Source organism: Octopus sinensis, linkage group LG17, assembly GCF_006345805.1.
Source record: "Octopus sinensis linkage group LG17, ASM634580v1, whole genome shotgun sequence".
Taxonomy (NCBI): domain Eukaryota; kingdom Metazoa; phylum Mollusca; class Cephalopoda; order Octopoda; family Octopodidae; genus Octopus; species Octopus sinensis.
The window spans coordinates 25655449-25672516 of record NC_043013.1 but is presented as its reverse complement, the minus strand read 5'-3'; the positions used below and the strand labels follow the sequence as shown (position 1 = coordinate 25672516).

General features: G+C 40.1%; 1 protein-coding gene across 2 annotated transcripts in view; it reads right to left on the bottom strand.

Moving 5' to 3' along the window:
- LOC115220779 (protein virilizer homolog) overlaps window positions 1–17068 on the bottom strand; it is a 110723-nt gene that overhangs the window by 2429 nt on the left and 91226 nt on the right. The window contains exons 30-40 of one of the 2 annotated variants that reach the window (XM_036510461.1): window positions 15944–16055; window positions 15038–15112; window positions 12179–12339; window positions 11380–11638; window positions 10200–10302; window positions 8798–9077; window positions 7925–7992; window positions 6375–6556; window positions 5048–5168; window positions 2732–2848; window positions 2590–2674 (exon numbers count right to left, since the gene is read on the bottom strand). In XM_036510461.1, coding sequence (XP_036366354.1) covers window positions 2590–2674; window positions 2732–2848; window positions 5048–5168; window positions 6375–6556; window positions 7925–7992; window positions 8798–9077; window positions 10200–10302; window positions 11380–11638; window positions 12179–12339; window positions 15038–15112; window positions 15944–16055 — 1563 coding nt within the window. Of the gene's footprint in view, window positions 1–2589; window positions 2849–5047; window positions 5169–6374; window positions 6557–7924; window positions 7993–8797; window positions 9078–10199; window positions 10303–11379; window positions 11639–12178; window positions 12340–15037; window positions 15113–15943; window positions 16056–17068 lie in introns of both variants that reach the window. The other variant, XM_029790927.2, reaches the window with a different exon arrangement.

The window sequence follows — 17068 nt, the reverse complement described above, 5'->3', positions numbered from 1 at the left end:
CATGAACTTCCATGTACCAATGGTGTATGGTCGTTTTGAACACCCAGAGAGGGCATACACGGTATTGAACATGTCACAGCCTACAATCTCAATGTGGTGGGTCCACCCATTGCCAGAACACATGACAACAACCCATAGACTGTGGTCAAAGTGCATCCAAGAAATTGACTTTGAGATTTATCAAAATTTATCTCTGACATAATGGAATTAAAACATATTTCACAGTTACACACGTCTCGCATTTCTTTTGCGGTTCAGATTATTTTAAGGCCAGATTTTATTTTTTGCCAACTGTTCTGCATTTGCTTCCAAAGCATAGATGACAGTGATTAAGAAGTTTGCTTCCGAACAACATGGTTCCGGGTTCAGTCCTTTGGCATGGCATCTGAAGCTAGTTGTCTTCTACTTTAGCCCTGGACCTGGAGATTAGATTCAATAGACAAAAACTGGGAAAAAAAAAACCTGTCATATACACACACACACACACACACGAAAATGAAGTGCTTAACAGCAATATGTATCAGTTCAAATAAGCTCTTGAGGTATATTCAAAGCTATAAGAAAGCCATTCACTGTATTTTGTAATGAAGAAAATTTCTTGCTGTAAGACAAAGTACGAGGTGTAAAAAAGAAGGACCCCCCTTCGGTCAAGAATGACCATGGGATTACACCTAGAAAGTTCCCCCTCCGAGGCACAAGGTTGTTTATGGAAGACTAGCAGTTGCCCTTGCATACCAGCATCCCCTCTCCATGTCACCGATGTTATCCAAGGGAAAGGCAAAGGGGCTGATACAGCTTAGCACCAGAGATGTTGCAAGTCATTTCTACAGCTGAGTGAACTGGAGCAACAAGGAATAAAGTGTCTTGCTCAAGAACACAACACAGCCCAGTCCGGTAATTGAACTCACAACCTCTCATTTGTAAGCTCGATACTCTAACCACTGAGTCGTGCACCTTCACTAAATAGGTGAAAATACACCAAGTATAAGATGTGATGTGTGTGTGTTGACGTGATTATTGTAAATTAATGTCATTTATTTGCAACCATGGGGAGATTATTACCTTACTAAGAATCAGGAAGAGTATCCAGTCATAGGAAATCTACCACAACTTTATCTGATCCATGAAAGTATGGGAAAAAAAAAACAATGAATGATGTTATAGCTTGATGCAGATAATGTTGTTGTTTCGCCACAAATGTGCATTAATTAAACAGATCTGTGACCAAGGGCCATATTTCTCAATGAGACACTGTGCATCCAAGAAGGTAGGGTGCACTTTCATTGCTATATCTAGCAAGTGAATCATGTGACTGCCTCAGTCTGTCTGGCTGACAAAAGTATCACATCTTACTTGAAAGTTGATTGTTTGATGATAGGAAGGACCCTGAGGCAGACTTTGCATGGAGACTGACTTGCTAGATATAGCAATGAAAGCATACCCTGCCATCTTAGATGCACAATGTCTCATTGAAAAAGCTGGCCAGGGTTAGAATACCTTTGGTCACAGATCTGTTTAAGCAATGCACACTTGCATCTAAACAACAACAACATTGCTCCAATACTAATTATCTGCATCAGGCTGTAATATCATTCATTGTTCTTGCTCTTTTAATACTTACTTCTCTGTGCTTTCATGGATCAGAGTTTCTATGGCTGGATGCCCTTCTGTCACCAACCCTCACCTGTTTCCAAGCAAGAAAATATTTCCCTACAGGCTAAATATGCTTTCCTGGAAGACTGGAAATGAATGACACATACATACAACTATCATATGTTGTCAAGGCAAGGAGACACACATCATCATCATCATTAATGTCTGCTTTCCATGCTGGCATGGGTTGGACGGTTTGACTGAAAACTGGTAAGCTGGGGGGGGGGGGGGGGGCTGCACTAGATTCCTATCTGATTTGGCAAGGTTTCTATGGCTGGATGCCTTTCCTAATTAATACCAACCACTCCAAGAGTGTAATGGATGCTTTTTACATACCACTGGCAAGGGTGCCAATGACTTGATACCAGCATCGGCTATGACTACGGTCTTACTTGGCTTGACAGCTTTACACAAGCACGGTGTATCGCCAAAGGTCTTGATCACCTGTCACTGCCTCCATGAGATCCAATGCGTGAACGGTGCTTTTTATGTGCCAGTCAGATGGCCCTGGCATTGGCCATGACTATGATTTCACTCGGTTCGACAAGTCTTCACAAGCACACACACACACAAATATATATATATATATATATATATATATTATATATATATATAGAGAGAGAGAGAGAGAGAGAGAGATAATAGGCTTCATTCAGTTTCTGTCTACCAAATTTAATCTCAAGGCTTTGGATTACCCAGGGCTATAGTAAAAGACACTTGCCCAAAATACCACAGAGTGGGACTGAACCCAGAACCATGTGACTGGGAAGTAAACTTCTTAACCACACAGCCACACTTAAGAGGAAATAAACAGATAACAGTGGGGAAAACTGTAAATTGGAACTTATACAGAACCTAAAGGTAAATGTGGAGAAAGTGAAGAAAGAGAATAGAAAAAAAATCAGTAGTGATGGGCATGGATTAAATATCACTTACCCTCCTCTGATAAACTGGCGTGGACTGTTGAAACTGACATTAGTTCTGTTGGTGTAGATATTCATACCACCGCCACTGTTGCCACCTCCACCACCACCACCATCACCTCTGCCGCCACCACCATCACCTCTGCCGCCACCACCGTCACCTCTGCCGCCACCACCGTCACCTCTGCCGCCACCTATTCCGGCACCACCACTGCCACCGCCACGAGTGTTCTGAGGGTAATAGGGCAGTGTGGCTTTGTTGGTGTTGTGACCTGAAAGATGCAAGGAGCAACAATAAGAACCGGATTCAGATTAAAGGGCAACTCTTTAACACGCCCTGAATTTCAAAATGATCTCAACTCTGAAATACGATGACTGAATAAATGTTGGATATTTTTATATGGTTTATGAATTCAAATTTCTTTGACACAGGCATTGTACTGTGTCTCTGGGGAAGCCACACAGCATGTCTATGGCTCAGTTTGCCTGGATTACTGACAATAGGATCCATTTCAACTCCATGGCTGGATGGTTAGCAACAAACACTCTAAAAGTATTCAACGGCTGGAATTCTTGAGGGAAAAAAAAAACCAAAACTTCAAGAGATAATTGATATGGAAAGGAAAAATAGAGAAGGAAATCACTAAGTCGAGCCTCACAAGATGGGGTCAAGTAGTGAGCCAACTAAAGCAATGACATCATTGGAAATTGAGTAAACATTACCAACAGTGAACTAAAGATGTTTACTAAAAGTGAACAAAGGCTGTGAGCGTATAATCATCATCATCATTGTCGTTTAACATTTGCTTTCCATACTGGCATGAGTTGGATGGTTTGACTGAGGGCTGACAGGCCAGAAGGCTGCACCAGGCTCCAATCTAATGTAGCAAAGTTTCTACAGCTGGATGCCCTTCCTAATGCCATTGTTAACTAAAAATGAACATAAAATGGAAACTAAAAGTGAACATCTTCAGCTGCAAACACGTTGCTCATCATCATCATCATCATTATTATCATCTGCTTTCCATGTGGGCATGGGTTGGATGGTTTGAGTGAAACTGGTTGGGCCTCACGGAGGCAAAGTGGCTGAGTTCCTTTTGAGTGTTGGGCCTCACAGAGGCAATGAGCAAGACCTTTGGCATTAGGTCATGCTTGAGAAGAAGAACCATCAAGCCGAGCAAGATCGCAGTCATGGCAGACATCAGTGTCACGCAAATGGCACATGAAAGCACCCGTTACACCCTCAAAGTGGTTGGTGTTAGGAAGAGCATCCAGTAGTAGAAAACCATGTCAAATCAGACTGGAGTCTGGTGCAGCTTACTAGCCCTGGTCAAATCGTCCAACCCATACCAGCATGGACAACAGACACTAAATGACGATGATGATGATGGTAAAGTTGTAGGGCTACACCAGGTTCCAATCTGATTTGGCATGGTCTCTACAGCTGGATGCCCTTCCTAATGCCAACCACTTTACAGAGTGTACTGGGTGCTTTTCATGTAACACCAGCATTCTCCACAACTACAATTTCACTTGGCTTGACAGATCTTCTCAAGCATGACATATTGCCAAAGGTTTCGGTCACTTATCATTGTCTCCGTGAGGCCCAATGTTCAAAGGGTACTTCTTACATGCCACTGGCACAGGTGCCATTTATAACACCAGCATCAGGCATGACTACGATTTCACTTTGCGTGACAGGTCATCTCAAACACAGCATATCACCAAATGTCTTGGTCACTAGTCATTGCCTCCATGAGGCCCAGTATTCAAAGATCATGCTTCACCACCTACCACCCCGTCCCATTTCTTCCAGAGTCTACTCTTTCCACAGGTTCCCTCCACAATTAGAGACTGGCACTTCTTTACACAGCTGTCTTTGTCCATACGCATCACATGACCATACCAACATAGTTGTCTCTCTTGCACACCACATCTGATGCCTCTTATGCCCAACTTTTCTCTCAAGATGTGTAACACTTTGTCATACATGCACACTGACTTTGCACATTCCAGCAAAGCAAAGTACTAGCTTCATTTCTTTCAGGCCATCACCTGTACCTGGCAGTCACAGCCCATGCTCCGCTGCTGTGAACACATTGTGATCACTAGACACACCCAGCTGTGAACATATGATATTGACTAAATAAAATTAACATAACCAGCTGTGAAACATAGGCTGAGTAATTTCATGTAACCTAATACCAATCTGCATGGGTTAATTGCTTAAAATTAAAATAAATTAAAGTTTTGAAATCAAATAAATCTTTCATTATTGTCATGTAGCACAGAGTGGTATGGATCCAGTTTAGAATTACCAACCCAACATAGATTACTTTTCTGATGTAACAGATGGTTTACTCCAGTGAACAGGTAAATGATTAAAATGTGTTGGCAGCAGGATATGATTTTGTGTGTGTGTGTGTTGTATATTGACCACCAATCCAATGAAGAGAAAACAGGCTACTCACCAAATTGTCCAGGATTTCTTCGGTAGTTGCCTGGAGGAGTAAAGAATCGCCCTCGACTAAAGCCTTGGTTACGATCAAAACCCCGGCCTCGGCCTCGGCCAATTTCCTGCAAAAAGAAAGCCTACAAACCTTAATGAAGTAGAAATAGTTTGGAAGAAGCAAACAAGGCAAGTTCTCTGAAAGGGAATTTGGCAAATGAGATCACTTATAAGAATTAAAACTTAATTACAATTGCAAGAACAATCACAATTTGTGGTGGTCAGCATCACCAAGAATCAGGACAAAAGGGGGGAACATATAAATTAAGAGATTATTTACATTTGACAGATATTTGTCCTCATCTTGTTTGTTGTTAACACATATATGTGTGTGTGTGCATACACAGGGTAAATTGTCGCTATTTTATGTTTTTAATTTCGTGCATGCACATTGTTTTTGATTTTGTCGACTATACAGTAAAGTAGGGTCAGTTGGGCACTGTCGGCAAGAAATACAGCACCATGACACAATGCTCTCTCTTGGAAATTTGGAAACCACATATTGTACTGCAGGGTATTCATTCCAGAAATCCAATACAAATATTTCATAGTGTTTGAGTATCAATCTGAGTGTTTGCTGTGTCTCCAAATCATGTATTAAAAGTGATAAAAATCAAACATCCAGTTAACATCATGTTGTTTGGAGTGATCACTACTGATGGCAATGTTATGCCTCCATTCATCTTCCCACATGGCCTCAGACTCAACACGGAGGACTACATCAAGTACCTGGAGGGGGCAGTGCTGCCCTGGGTCAAGAGGGTGACTGCACCATGCCACACAAGCAGGAGAATCCAGTCATGGCTGTCAGACAATTTCTGCGACCACATTACCTTTAACATCTGGCCACCTAACTCCTCAGACTGCAGTTGAGCAAGAGACCAACGAAACTCCTTGTAACACTAAAGATGAATTGAGGGCAAGAATTATGGCAGCATTCACCAAATTAAACAAGGAGACCGTCCAGAAGAATTGCAGGAGATTCTGAAGTCGTCTGAAGGCTGTGATTTGAAGCCAATGGCGATTTTGTTGAATAAATTTTCTCCTTAATATTTCACAATATTTTTATGTAATTTTGGTAAATACATCTTTTAAAATGAGATATCAGTGTTATTTTCATTTTTGTGTAATTTAGACAATTTATTCACTGCACCCTGTATATATACACACAAATACACATTTATAAACTAACAATAATTTGAAGTCTAATGTGACCAAGAACCTAGAAAATAAGTGGAGAGGGTTTACAGTATTTGAAGATAAATAATTCAACATTAATAAAAACTAACTTTATCTGGTCTTCTGTTCAATCCTGTTGGCCCCATCAACTGTTGGTTTGTCTTCTGTAATTTGTTGAAGTCATCAACATGCATGGAAGGTGGTCGGCTTGTATTTGGGGGCCGAGAGCGGAAAGGGTCTGAACGATTTGAAGCCATACCCCTTGAAGCACCTCGACCTCTGATGGATGCCCCTGCAGAAATACAAATGCATACATATATATATATTCAAGCTCTTATTTGGTTAGAATATGTCTGAAGCAGAAAATAGTTGCATTTTATTCATAAAGACAATTATAATTAATATACAAGTAAATAAACACATGGGTCTTGATGTGGTTGCTCAAACTGCTAGAAACATCAGCTAAATATCCTTCAAATGACATCTAACGAGAGAAAAAAAAAGACATATTTGAAAATATAATCTGAGAGACTGCTGAAAAGGCATGATGGTCACTGCTGGAATCCCATTGATTAATAGGTTTGCCCAATCAGGGTCGACTCAAAGCTAAAACAATAAGACATTACAAACAATCCAAGATATTACAAGAAATATTTTAGAGAAGTCCTAATATGTGCCAGCATTGACAACAGGTTAACTGCAGGAACTTTGGGTATGCAGATGACCCAATTCTCATAGAAGAAATTTATTGAAAACTTGAAGATGTGAGCTGGGAGAGAGAAAGAGAAGATAAATATGACAAAGGTGAATGTATTTTGTAACTGTAGGACATTCAAAGAAGTCTAGCAACATTGCTTGCAGGAAACCTGAGAAGGTAATTGCTTCATTGTCATCATTATTATTATCCATTTTCCATGCTGGCATGGGTTGGATGGTGCGACAGGAGCTGGCAAGCTGGACTCTGGTCATCTGTTTTGACATGGTTTCTGCAGATGGATACCCTTCCAGATACCAGAGAGTACTGGGTGTCTTTTCTGTGGCACCAACATCGGTGCTTTTTACATGGTGTCAACAAGGGTGTGGTGTTTATAAAAGACATTTTCAGACATGCATTATCTTCCTATGGGTATCGCCCCTTGAAGGTGGCGAGCTGGCAGAAATGTTAGCATGCCGGACGAAACACATAGCGATATTTCATCTGTCGTTACATTGTGAGTTCAAATTCCACTGAGGTCGACTTTGCCTTTCATCCTTTCGGGGTCGATAAATTAAGTACCAGTTACGCACTGGGGTTGATGTAATCGACTTAATACCTATGTCTGTCCTTGTTTGTCCCCTCTATGTTTAGCCCCTTGTGGGTAATAAAGAAATGGGTATGTAATGAAGAATGGATACATCATCATCGTTTAACAAATGAAAACAATAGTGTCAACTGGAAAGAAGCATTTAGACAAGAGCTGAGAGGACTTCTCTGTCAAGGGAAACATAATGCAAGATAATTGAAACGGACGTCTAAAAGCCACAGAAAAGAAAAACACACTTGTCAGATCCATACTACCATGCAAGAATGGCATCTGTTATTGATCGATAATGAAAAGCTTTAATTACCTATCAATAATGTCATTAACTTATGGCACAGAAGAAAATAGCATCAACTTACCAAATTTCTGTTTAGTTCCTTTACCTCGAGGAAAATGAACACCTTCTGAGGACTTACGACGACCCAGTCTAATGAAAAAAAGAAGAAAGGAACAATACAATTAATAGGGAATAATTAATTGACTTCTTTCAATTAGTTTTATCTTCCATTTGTTCTATGATTTTCTTGGTCAAGACAATTATAAATACAAGCATTTAAATGGCATGAAAATAACAGAACACCTGAGGATATTACAAACAACATATATTAGACATGTCTCAGAGCATTCTGTACTAGACAGGTTCTTTGTTACCATTTCACAATTACAGTGTTTGCCAAGTCTTTGAGAGACAGTCTGTAAGTTCTTCACTTCAAGACTTTATTTCTTTTCCCCAAAGATGTAGTGAAGCCTTCATTGGTTCACTGAATTTGTCTCTGAGAACAAAATATTTCATCAATAGGCATAGGAGTGGCTGTGTGGTAAGTAGCTTGCTTACCAACCACAAGGTTCCAGGTTCAGTCCCACTGCGTGGCACCTTGGGCAAGTGTCTTCTACTATAACCTCGAACCAACCAAAGCCTTGTGAGTGGATTTGGTAGATAGAAACTGAAAAAAGCCTGTCGTATATATGTGTGTTTGTGTGTATAAGTTTGTGTGTCTGTTTGTTCCCCAACATCGCTTGACAACCAATGCTGGTGTGTTTACATCCCTGTAACTTAACGGTTCAACAAAAGGGACCAATAAAATAAGTACTAGACTTACAAAGAATAAGTCTTGTTGATTTGTTCGACTAAAGGCGGTGCTCCAGCATGGCCACAGTCAAATGACTGAAACAAGTAAAAGAATAAAAGAATTTTCAAAAAATAAACTAAAGAAACAAGCCGACCAACCAACCTGTCTCGTTTGGGTTTTGGTGGTCCTTCATATGGCGTTGTGTCAGTTGCTTTCTTTAATTCTTCTTCCAAGTTAAATTCAGGGCAGTATTTGGCCACCAACTCTTGAAGGTTAAAACGTACCAAATCCAACTCTATATCTATATCATCGGAATTTGCGGGGGACATCCAGTAAGCAGTGTTGAGACGTTCGTCTTCGGAATCAGTAAGAACAAATAGTGCTCTATGGTTAAATAAGGAATTCAGAGTTTCACCCTCTGGCATCACAGGTTCCACAAATTCTGGGAATAGACATGAAATGAAAGTTACAATATTATAAGATGGAGTCGATCATAGTTAGACAGAGACAAATGTTTTATTGGTTTTAATACTTTCAAAATAATTTTAAACAACTCCTTTCAGGTCTTTAAGACTTTTTTTTTTTTTATTTCTCATTAAAGGAGATTTATTAAAATACCAGAAATTTCAGGAATTATTGCTAGAAACTAGTGTTAAAATTTAGTTGGGGTTGAACCTAAATCAGCCCTGACTCAAGAGACCTAAGAGAATTTAGATTCCATCCAATATTTTCCCTGCCAAAACTGCACCCCTTTAAAATTCCACATCCAAATGTTACCCCAACACCCTACTTAAACACTAACATCAAATACTAGCTACATTAATATTTTCTTGCTGTCCCAATCCAGTCTGTGACAGCCTTGAAAGGCTGCATGCATTGCACCACATCATTCGTGGACTAAATGCTTCAAGAAAAAAAAAAAAAAAAAAAAAAAACACAAGTAGCTAGCTTACCAACCAGATGGTTCTGGGTTCAGTCCCACTGCGTGGCACCTTGGGCAAGTATCTTCTACTATAGCCTCGGGCTGACCAAAGCCTTGTGAGTGGAATTGGTAGACGGAAACTGATAGAAGCCCGTCATATATATATATATATATATATATATGCGTGTGTGTATTTGTGTGTCTGTGTTTGTCCCCCTAGCATTGCTTGACAACCGATGCTGGTGTGTTTATATCCCCGTTACTCAGCGGTTCGGCAAAAGAGACCGATAGAATAAGTACTGGGCTTACAAAGAATAAGTCCCAGGGTCGAGTTGCTCAATTAAAGGCGGTGCTCCAGCATGGCCGCAGTCAAATGACTGAAAGAGTAAAAGAGTAAGAGTTTAAAATATTCAAAATGTAGCCGATGTCAGTGCCACCTGACTGGCTCCTGTGCCGGTGGTATGTAAAAAGCACCCACTACCTCTCAGAACGGTTGGCGTTAGGAGGGCATCCATCTGTAGAAATATTGCCAGATCAGATTAGAGCCTGGTGCAGCCTCCTGGCTTGCCAGTCCCAAATCAAACCGTCGAACCCATGCCAGCAGAGAAAATGGACATTAAATGATGATAATGATTATAATACCTTTCGGTTCAGAAGCCTCTGCCTTGTTGTCTTCTATTAACTGTATCAAAGCAGAAAAACTCTCCACTAATGTATCCAAAGTTTCTTCTTCTTTTGCACACTCCTGAAATGATATAGAAATATTTATATCGATGGTGGTCTTTGTCTTTTGTTATAAATAAAGTGTCTACAAGAAATTTCCCACCCAAAGCACAAGCATGGACTAGTATCCTTTTCTGAGTGAGATATAAACAGTAGCTGCACAACATTGTGAAGTATATTTACCACCTAAATGTGGCTAACCCATAAGGGTTGATGCTACTGTAGCTTGTAGCCCCAGGAAGACATCTCCTCCATCTCGCTATTGACACACTATGTGTGCCCTATTAGTATTTGCAAAGGGAAGTCATCCTTCCCATCTCCAGCCTGACGTGAAACACATGGACCCGAGTTTCTGATGATGGGTCAATACCCAGAAACTCGGGTCTGTGTGTATCACATCAGGCTGGAGATAAGAAAGATGACTTCCCTTTGCAAACACTGATAGGGCACAGAAAGAGTGTCAATAGCCAGCTGGAGGAGATATCTTCCTGGGGCTACAGTAGCATTAACCCTTAAGGGTTAGCCACATTTAGGTGGCAAATATACTTCATAGTGTCCTTTTGCCTTTTCTTTTTTATAAAGACTGTCCCTTTATCATACCTTAATCTCTCACCACCCAGCATTAAACCACTTCCTTCGATACATCACATCACATTCAGCTGAAGTGCTGGTGGGAGGTGGATCTTGTTTACGATTTCACTAGTTCCAGTGCTGCATAAAAGGCACATACAATAAAGAGTGTTGACATTAGGGATGACATTCAACCGTAAAATAAAATGCCAAAGGAAACACTGGATCTTGGCACAGTGCTCTGGTCCACCAACACCTGTGAAGCCATCTCCAACCCATGCCAGTCTGGAAAATAGATGTTAACTGATGACAGCAATGACTAGCATTGTTGCTCAGTCCAAGATGACAGGAGGAAAATTAGTTGCTATTTCAAGCTGATTAAGCAACCAAATTCTCCCTCTCTCCCTATATATATATATATATATATATGAGAGAGAGAGAGAGAGAGAAGGAGACTCCTTCATAGCATTTCCTCGTGTAGATTGATTAACAGACAAAGAATATGAAAGATAGAATAAATAGCACCAACCTCCAAAAGTTTCTCCAGTTCATAGAGTGGATGGCATTCATCTCGTATTGTCCAGTTGATGAACTTACGCAACTCGGGAACTGTGAGTATGTAGGTACGAACAAATTCACTCTCTTCCTCAGAGTTTTCAGCTAAGAGAAGACGCAAGAATTCAATAGCTGCAGACAGGAACTGGAGGAAGTCAGCACTGTCTTTATTGTATGTGCTGTGTAAATGTGTGAGGAGTTTGTAGAATACATGGTCTTGTTTCTCCAAACAGCTACAAAAGAAAAGAAACTCACAGGTAAAACTAAGCAACAGCATCTCTCTCTCTCTCTCTCTCTCTCTCTCTCTCTCTCTCTCTCTCTCTCTCTCTCTCCATGACAAGAGCGTCAAAGGTAATTAGCTCCTAAGATAGTTTCATTGCCTTGACATTTCCTTAAAGCACCAACAAAGCAATTAATTAGCTGAATGCTGAGTAGAAATGTACCCTATTTTAATATGTATAAGGAACCTTTGTGTATAAGGAATCCCCTAATTTGGTGGGGTTTAAAATTTGGAAAAAGGGTTTTGTAAGGGATTATAATACTATCCATGTATAAGAAATTCCCATATTTTCTTAAACAAATTTTTGACAAAGAAAGAGTTCCTTATACACATTAAAATATGGTACATTATAAATTTAACTGTGCATGTACAAATATTACACATACAGACACATATACCAAATCCTCCAACCAATGCAACAGTATAAAAAAAAAACATTTCAAACAGACAGTCACATATTACAAATATATGGTTGAATATAATAAAAAGATACCTTTTTATATGATAGAAACCCCAGTCGTGTTCACACAACAGTCCGAGTGTCCGTAAACAGGACACATGTGTACTGCAACTGTTTTCTGCATTGCTAAGATGTTCCAGAAGTCCAGACGCAATTTGAGACAACTGACCACCAACCGGAAGAGCATTTGACAGCTAAAAAAGAAAAAAAAAAAAGAGATTAAACACATGATGTCCTTAGCACTGGCAGAAATAAAAATTGAAGTCACACAGTGTAAAACACAAACTAACATAACTCTCATATTTTCAAGGCTGTTAATCATGTCTTAACCCTTTAAGCATTCAGATTTCTTGATCCAATGTAATCCTTATTTAACCCCATTGATATGAATTAGTTATGCATTATAGCTTGAAGCTTTGAGATTTCAATGATAGAATTGTTTATTTTTAGAATAACATTGTTGGGTAAATGTGAGAGGCGAGATCTGGCTGGTTTGAAGATAAAACAGATTATTTTGGTTGGATTTGGTCGGATTAACTGCTGAAAGGTTAAAGGTTTGCTTCAGAATAGCAAACCTGGTATCATTTGGATACTTTGGTTCTGCTCTGCCAAGCTGATCCTCCCATTAACACAATAACAAAAACAAATTACTGTGAAAATTGATGTTACAAGATAGAAATATTAAAATTTCATAGGTTTAGATGCAAATGTTTTCTTGCTAAATAACTGAGATTCACCACAAGGTCTAGTCCTTGTGATGTAGTGGCTTGCATGCCTCAATGACCTTGGACACTGTGCCAGTGGAGCAGAAGTTCATAGTAGACCCTCCTGTATTGGACAGGTCAATGGTTAGAAGCCAGACTAATAAGGGCCACCTCTTCCCAGATGTAAAAATAGGTTTCTAAGTAGGGCTAACACCCTTACCTAGTAAAAAGAAAAAAAGTTGCAGAAGAATCAAAGACACTTAAAAACCAAAAACCAAAAAGACACTTAAAAACTCAGCCCTGAGTTGAGGAAAATCATCAATGGCCTCTGCTCCACAGGGAGTGAGCAGCTTAACCCTTTTGATACCAACCTGGTTGAAACCGCCTCTGGCTCTGTAGTACAAATGTCTTGCTTTCATAAGTTTTCAATTAAAATCTTCCACAAAACCTTAGTCACAATTTATGTTCCTAACACAAGCTTAATCATAACTAAGTTATTTTACTAAATTCTTTGTTATATTTAAAATTAATTGAAAGAAACACAGTGCATCTCAACAGAAATATGGTAACAAACGGGATTAAACAAACAAAAACATTTGTGATAGGAATAAAGAGAATCAAACTGTCTAATATTGGCAAGAAAATATGTAAAAACAGTAAAATAGCCAAATGGGTCAACAGTTTACTGCATTCTCCTGCAAGATTTTGCTGCCACTGGAGAATTTAATTATGTGACTATTTATTTAGCTTTTGTCAACATATATGCCAAGTCTTGAGGAAATGTCATCAATAGTTTGATGCTTTGCTTACCAACATGAAACTTACAGAACAGGTTGGCTCATAAAACAAATATAACTGAATAAAATTATACAACAAATCAAATATAAACCAAATACATTATACAACAAATCAAATATAAACCAAATACATTATTCATCACAACCCAATAGAAAAAGAATATTAGTCACGACTTCAACAACATAATAATAATCCCTCATTTATTGGACAATAAACTTTGCCTGCAAAGACCTATTGAGGCAAGTGAAATCAAAATAGCTGACGTGACCGATGACAGCACCGCCTGATTGGCACTCGTATCAGTGGAACGTTAAAAGCACATCCAAGCGTGATCATTGCCATGGCCACAGATTAGCTTCCATGCCAGTGGCACGTAAAACATGAAAAACAACATTCGATTGTGATCATTGCCAGTGTTGCCAGACTGGCTCCTGTGCAGATAGCACGTAAAAAACACCTTTTCAGCATGGTCATTGCCAGAACTGCCTGACTGGCACTCATGCCGGTGACATGTAAAAGCACCCACTACACTATCGGAGTGGTTGGTGTTAGGAAGGGCATCCAGCTGTAGAAACTTTGCCTGATCAGATTGAGCCTGGTGCAGCCTCTGGCTCACCAGTCCTCAGTCAAACTGTCCAACCCATGCCAGCATGGAAAGCAAACCTTAAATGACGACAATGTTGAATAATAATAATAATAATAATAATAATCATCATCATCATCGTTTAACACCTGCTTTCCATGCTGGCATGGGTTGGACGGTTTGACTGAGGACTGGCAAGCGAGGAAGCTACACCAGGCTCCAATCTGATCTGGCAAGATTTCTACAGCTCTTTCTAATGCCAACCACTCTGAGAGTATAGTGGGTGCTTTTTATGTGCCACCAGCATGGAAGCCAGTTAGGTGGCACTAGCATCGACCATGCTCGAATGGTGTTTTACATATTCCCAGCACAGGAGCCAGTCAGGCGGCACTGGCATAATAATAATAATAATAATAATAATCTAAAAAGGCTATTTTTTTTCATCTGATATGGTTTTCAGGTGGTGACAGCTAGAAGTTCTCTTTGTGTTCAATAAGAGTCTGTCAAATGGTCTTGCTCCCAAAATTTCTACAACCCCACTCAAGCCAGCATGGGAGCTGCTAATTGGTCATTCAATCTGCTAGAAATAGCAACCAAATCTCCCTCAAATTACACCCATTCATCTTAAAAAAGAAGTAAACATTAATAAGTAGTTCTGGATATCCAATAAAGAGGGACAGTTATGGCTGAAATATTTCTGTCCAATTGGAGCTGATCTGGGGCCATACTACAACAACCACCATACACATACACAATGTTAGATGTCAAAGCAAAACACGAATTAGTAATAAGAATTTGCTTCCATACCTGTTCTTGGAAAGACAGAGCTGAATCTGGAGAAACAAGAGTTATTTCTGGGTCACACAAGTTTTGAAGAATGGTCTGGAAAATATGAAAAGGGGAAGAAAGCACAGGAATGAAACAAACATTAAGATAATATCGATCAAGACAACACATAGAATTACATGACAAAAACATAGTGAGGGCAGATGGCCAAGTGGTCAGTGTGTTGCACCTGTAATTCCAAGATCATGGTTTCAATTCCCAGACTGGGCAGTGGGTTGTTGAGTAATATACTTCATTTTACACAGTTCCAGCCTACTTCGCCATAACTATAGCTGTGAAGTTAACCCTGCAAAGGAGTGGCATCTCATCCAGGGGGATAATGTTGTAATCTTATTCATTTGTATGCTTTATAAACCAGGTTATGCTCCGGCTTTGTGAGTCCTTTGGCTCATAACAGACTCAACCTAAACATACCATTTTAACACAACACAGCATAGTCGTCATCATCATCATTTAGCATCTGTTTTCCATGCTGATACGGATTGCACAGTTTGACAACTGCTGGCAAGCCAGAGAGCTCCAGTCATCTGTTTTGGCATGGTATCTATGGCTGGATGCTGTTCCTAATGCTAAACACTTTACAGAGTGTACTGGGTGCTTTTTGCGTGGCACCAGCAACGGTACCTTTTACGTGGCACCAATACATTTGACTATGCAGTGAGAATGGTAAGCTGACAGCTTAATTGTTATAAACTGTTAAGAAACAATGACATGGACAGCAGTATGAAAGAAGACATAATTGGAGATGATGATGTAGAAGAGTAGGAGGAGGAGAAAAATGACAAAGGTGGCAACACAGATTTATGGAATGAAAAAATCAAATGGATTAAACAGAGGCAAATGAAATTGTGAAAATATCTAGTTTACCAATATTTGTTCTTGTTCCTGAACCCGTAGAGATGATTTCTCTGTGGTTGAAGAATTCAGAAGTTGTATAAGCAGGGTGAGCAGATCCTGATTTTTGTCTTCCAACTTTGAACTGTAAATATATTTCAAGGAGTTTATTTTTTGCAGCTCAACAATGAATTTCGCTCTCGCTCTCTCTCTCTCCTTCCCTCTCCCCGTCTGTCTCTCTCTATCTGTGTGTCCCTCCTTGTCTGTGTGTGTGTCCCTCCCTGTCTGTGTGCGTGTCCCTCCCTGAATGTGTGCGTGTCCCTCCCTGTCTGTCTGTGGGCATGTCCCTCCCTGTCTGTCTGTGGGCATGTCCCTCCCTGTCTGTCTGTGGGCATGTCCCTCCCTGTCTGTCTGTGGGCATGTCCCTCCCTGTGTCTGTGGGCATGTCCCTCCCTGTCTGTCTGTGGGCGTGTCCCTCCCTGTCTGTCTGTGGGCGTGTCCCTCCCTGTCTGTCTGTGGGCGTGTCCCTCCCTGTCTGTCTGTGGGCGTGTCCCTCCCTGTCTGTCTGTGGGCGTGTCCCTCCCTGTCTGTCTGTGGGCGTGTCCCTCTCTGTCTGTGTCCCTCTCTGTCCATCTGTATATCTCTCTGTCTCTCCGCATGCATGCACATATGTGCATGAGACCAAGTAACAGCTTTTCTTTCAAATGTTATACTAACAACACAACTATGAGCAAATTCATCTTTTTTTAAATTAAATATTGAATTAGCCTTTTCTGTTTAGGTTGCTTTAGGAGCACAAAACTAACTGTTTTCTCTTTTTTTTTTTTGTGGGGGAGGTATCTCAGTGCATCAAGGACTACATTATCTAAAGAGTCCTTCAAATATTTAAGATCAGCAAGATTTGACATGATAGATATTTGGCTGCTATTTCTAGCTGGTCATGTAACCACATAGGGGATTCGTTGTTGAGTAAGGTCTGGTGGGTTAAGGTTTATTATTGCCTTTTTTCCTATCGTTGACCACAATTATGGGAATAAAGCTATGTTAATGACAATGATGTTATGGCCAAATTTGAACATGTTGACCATTAATAGCAGATTTCCTCCAGCAAACGATACAGAAAGTACAACAGTGGTCAACTCGATAAGACTTTTTATT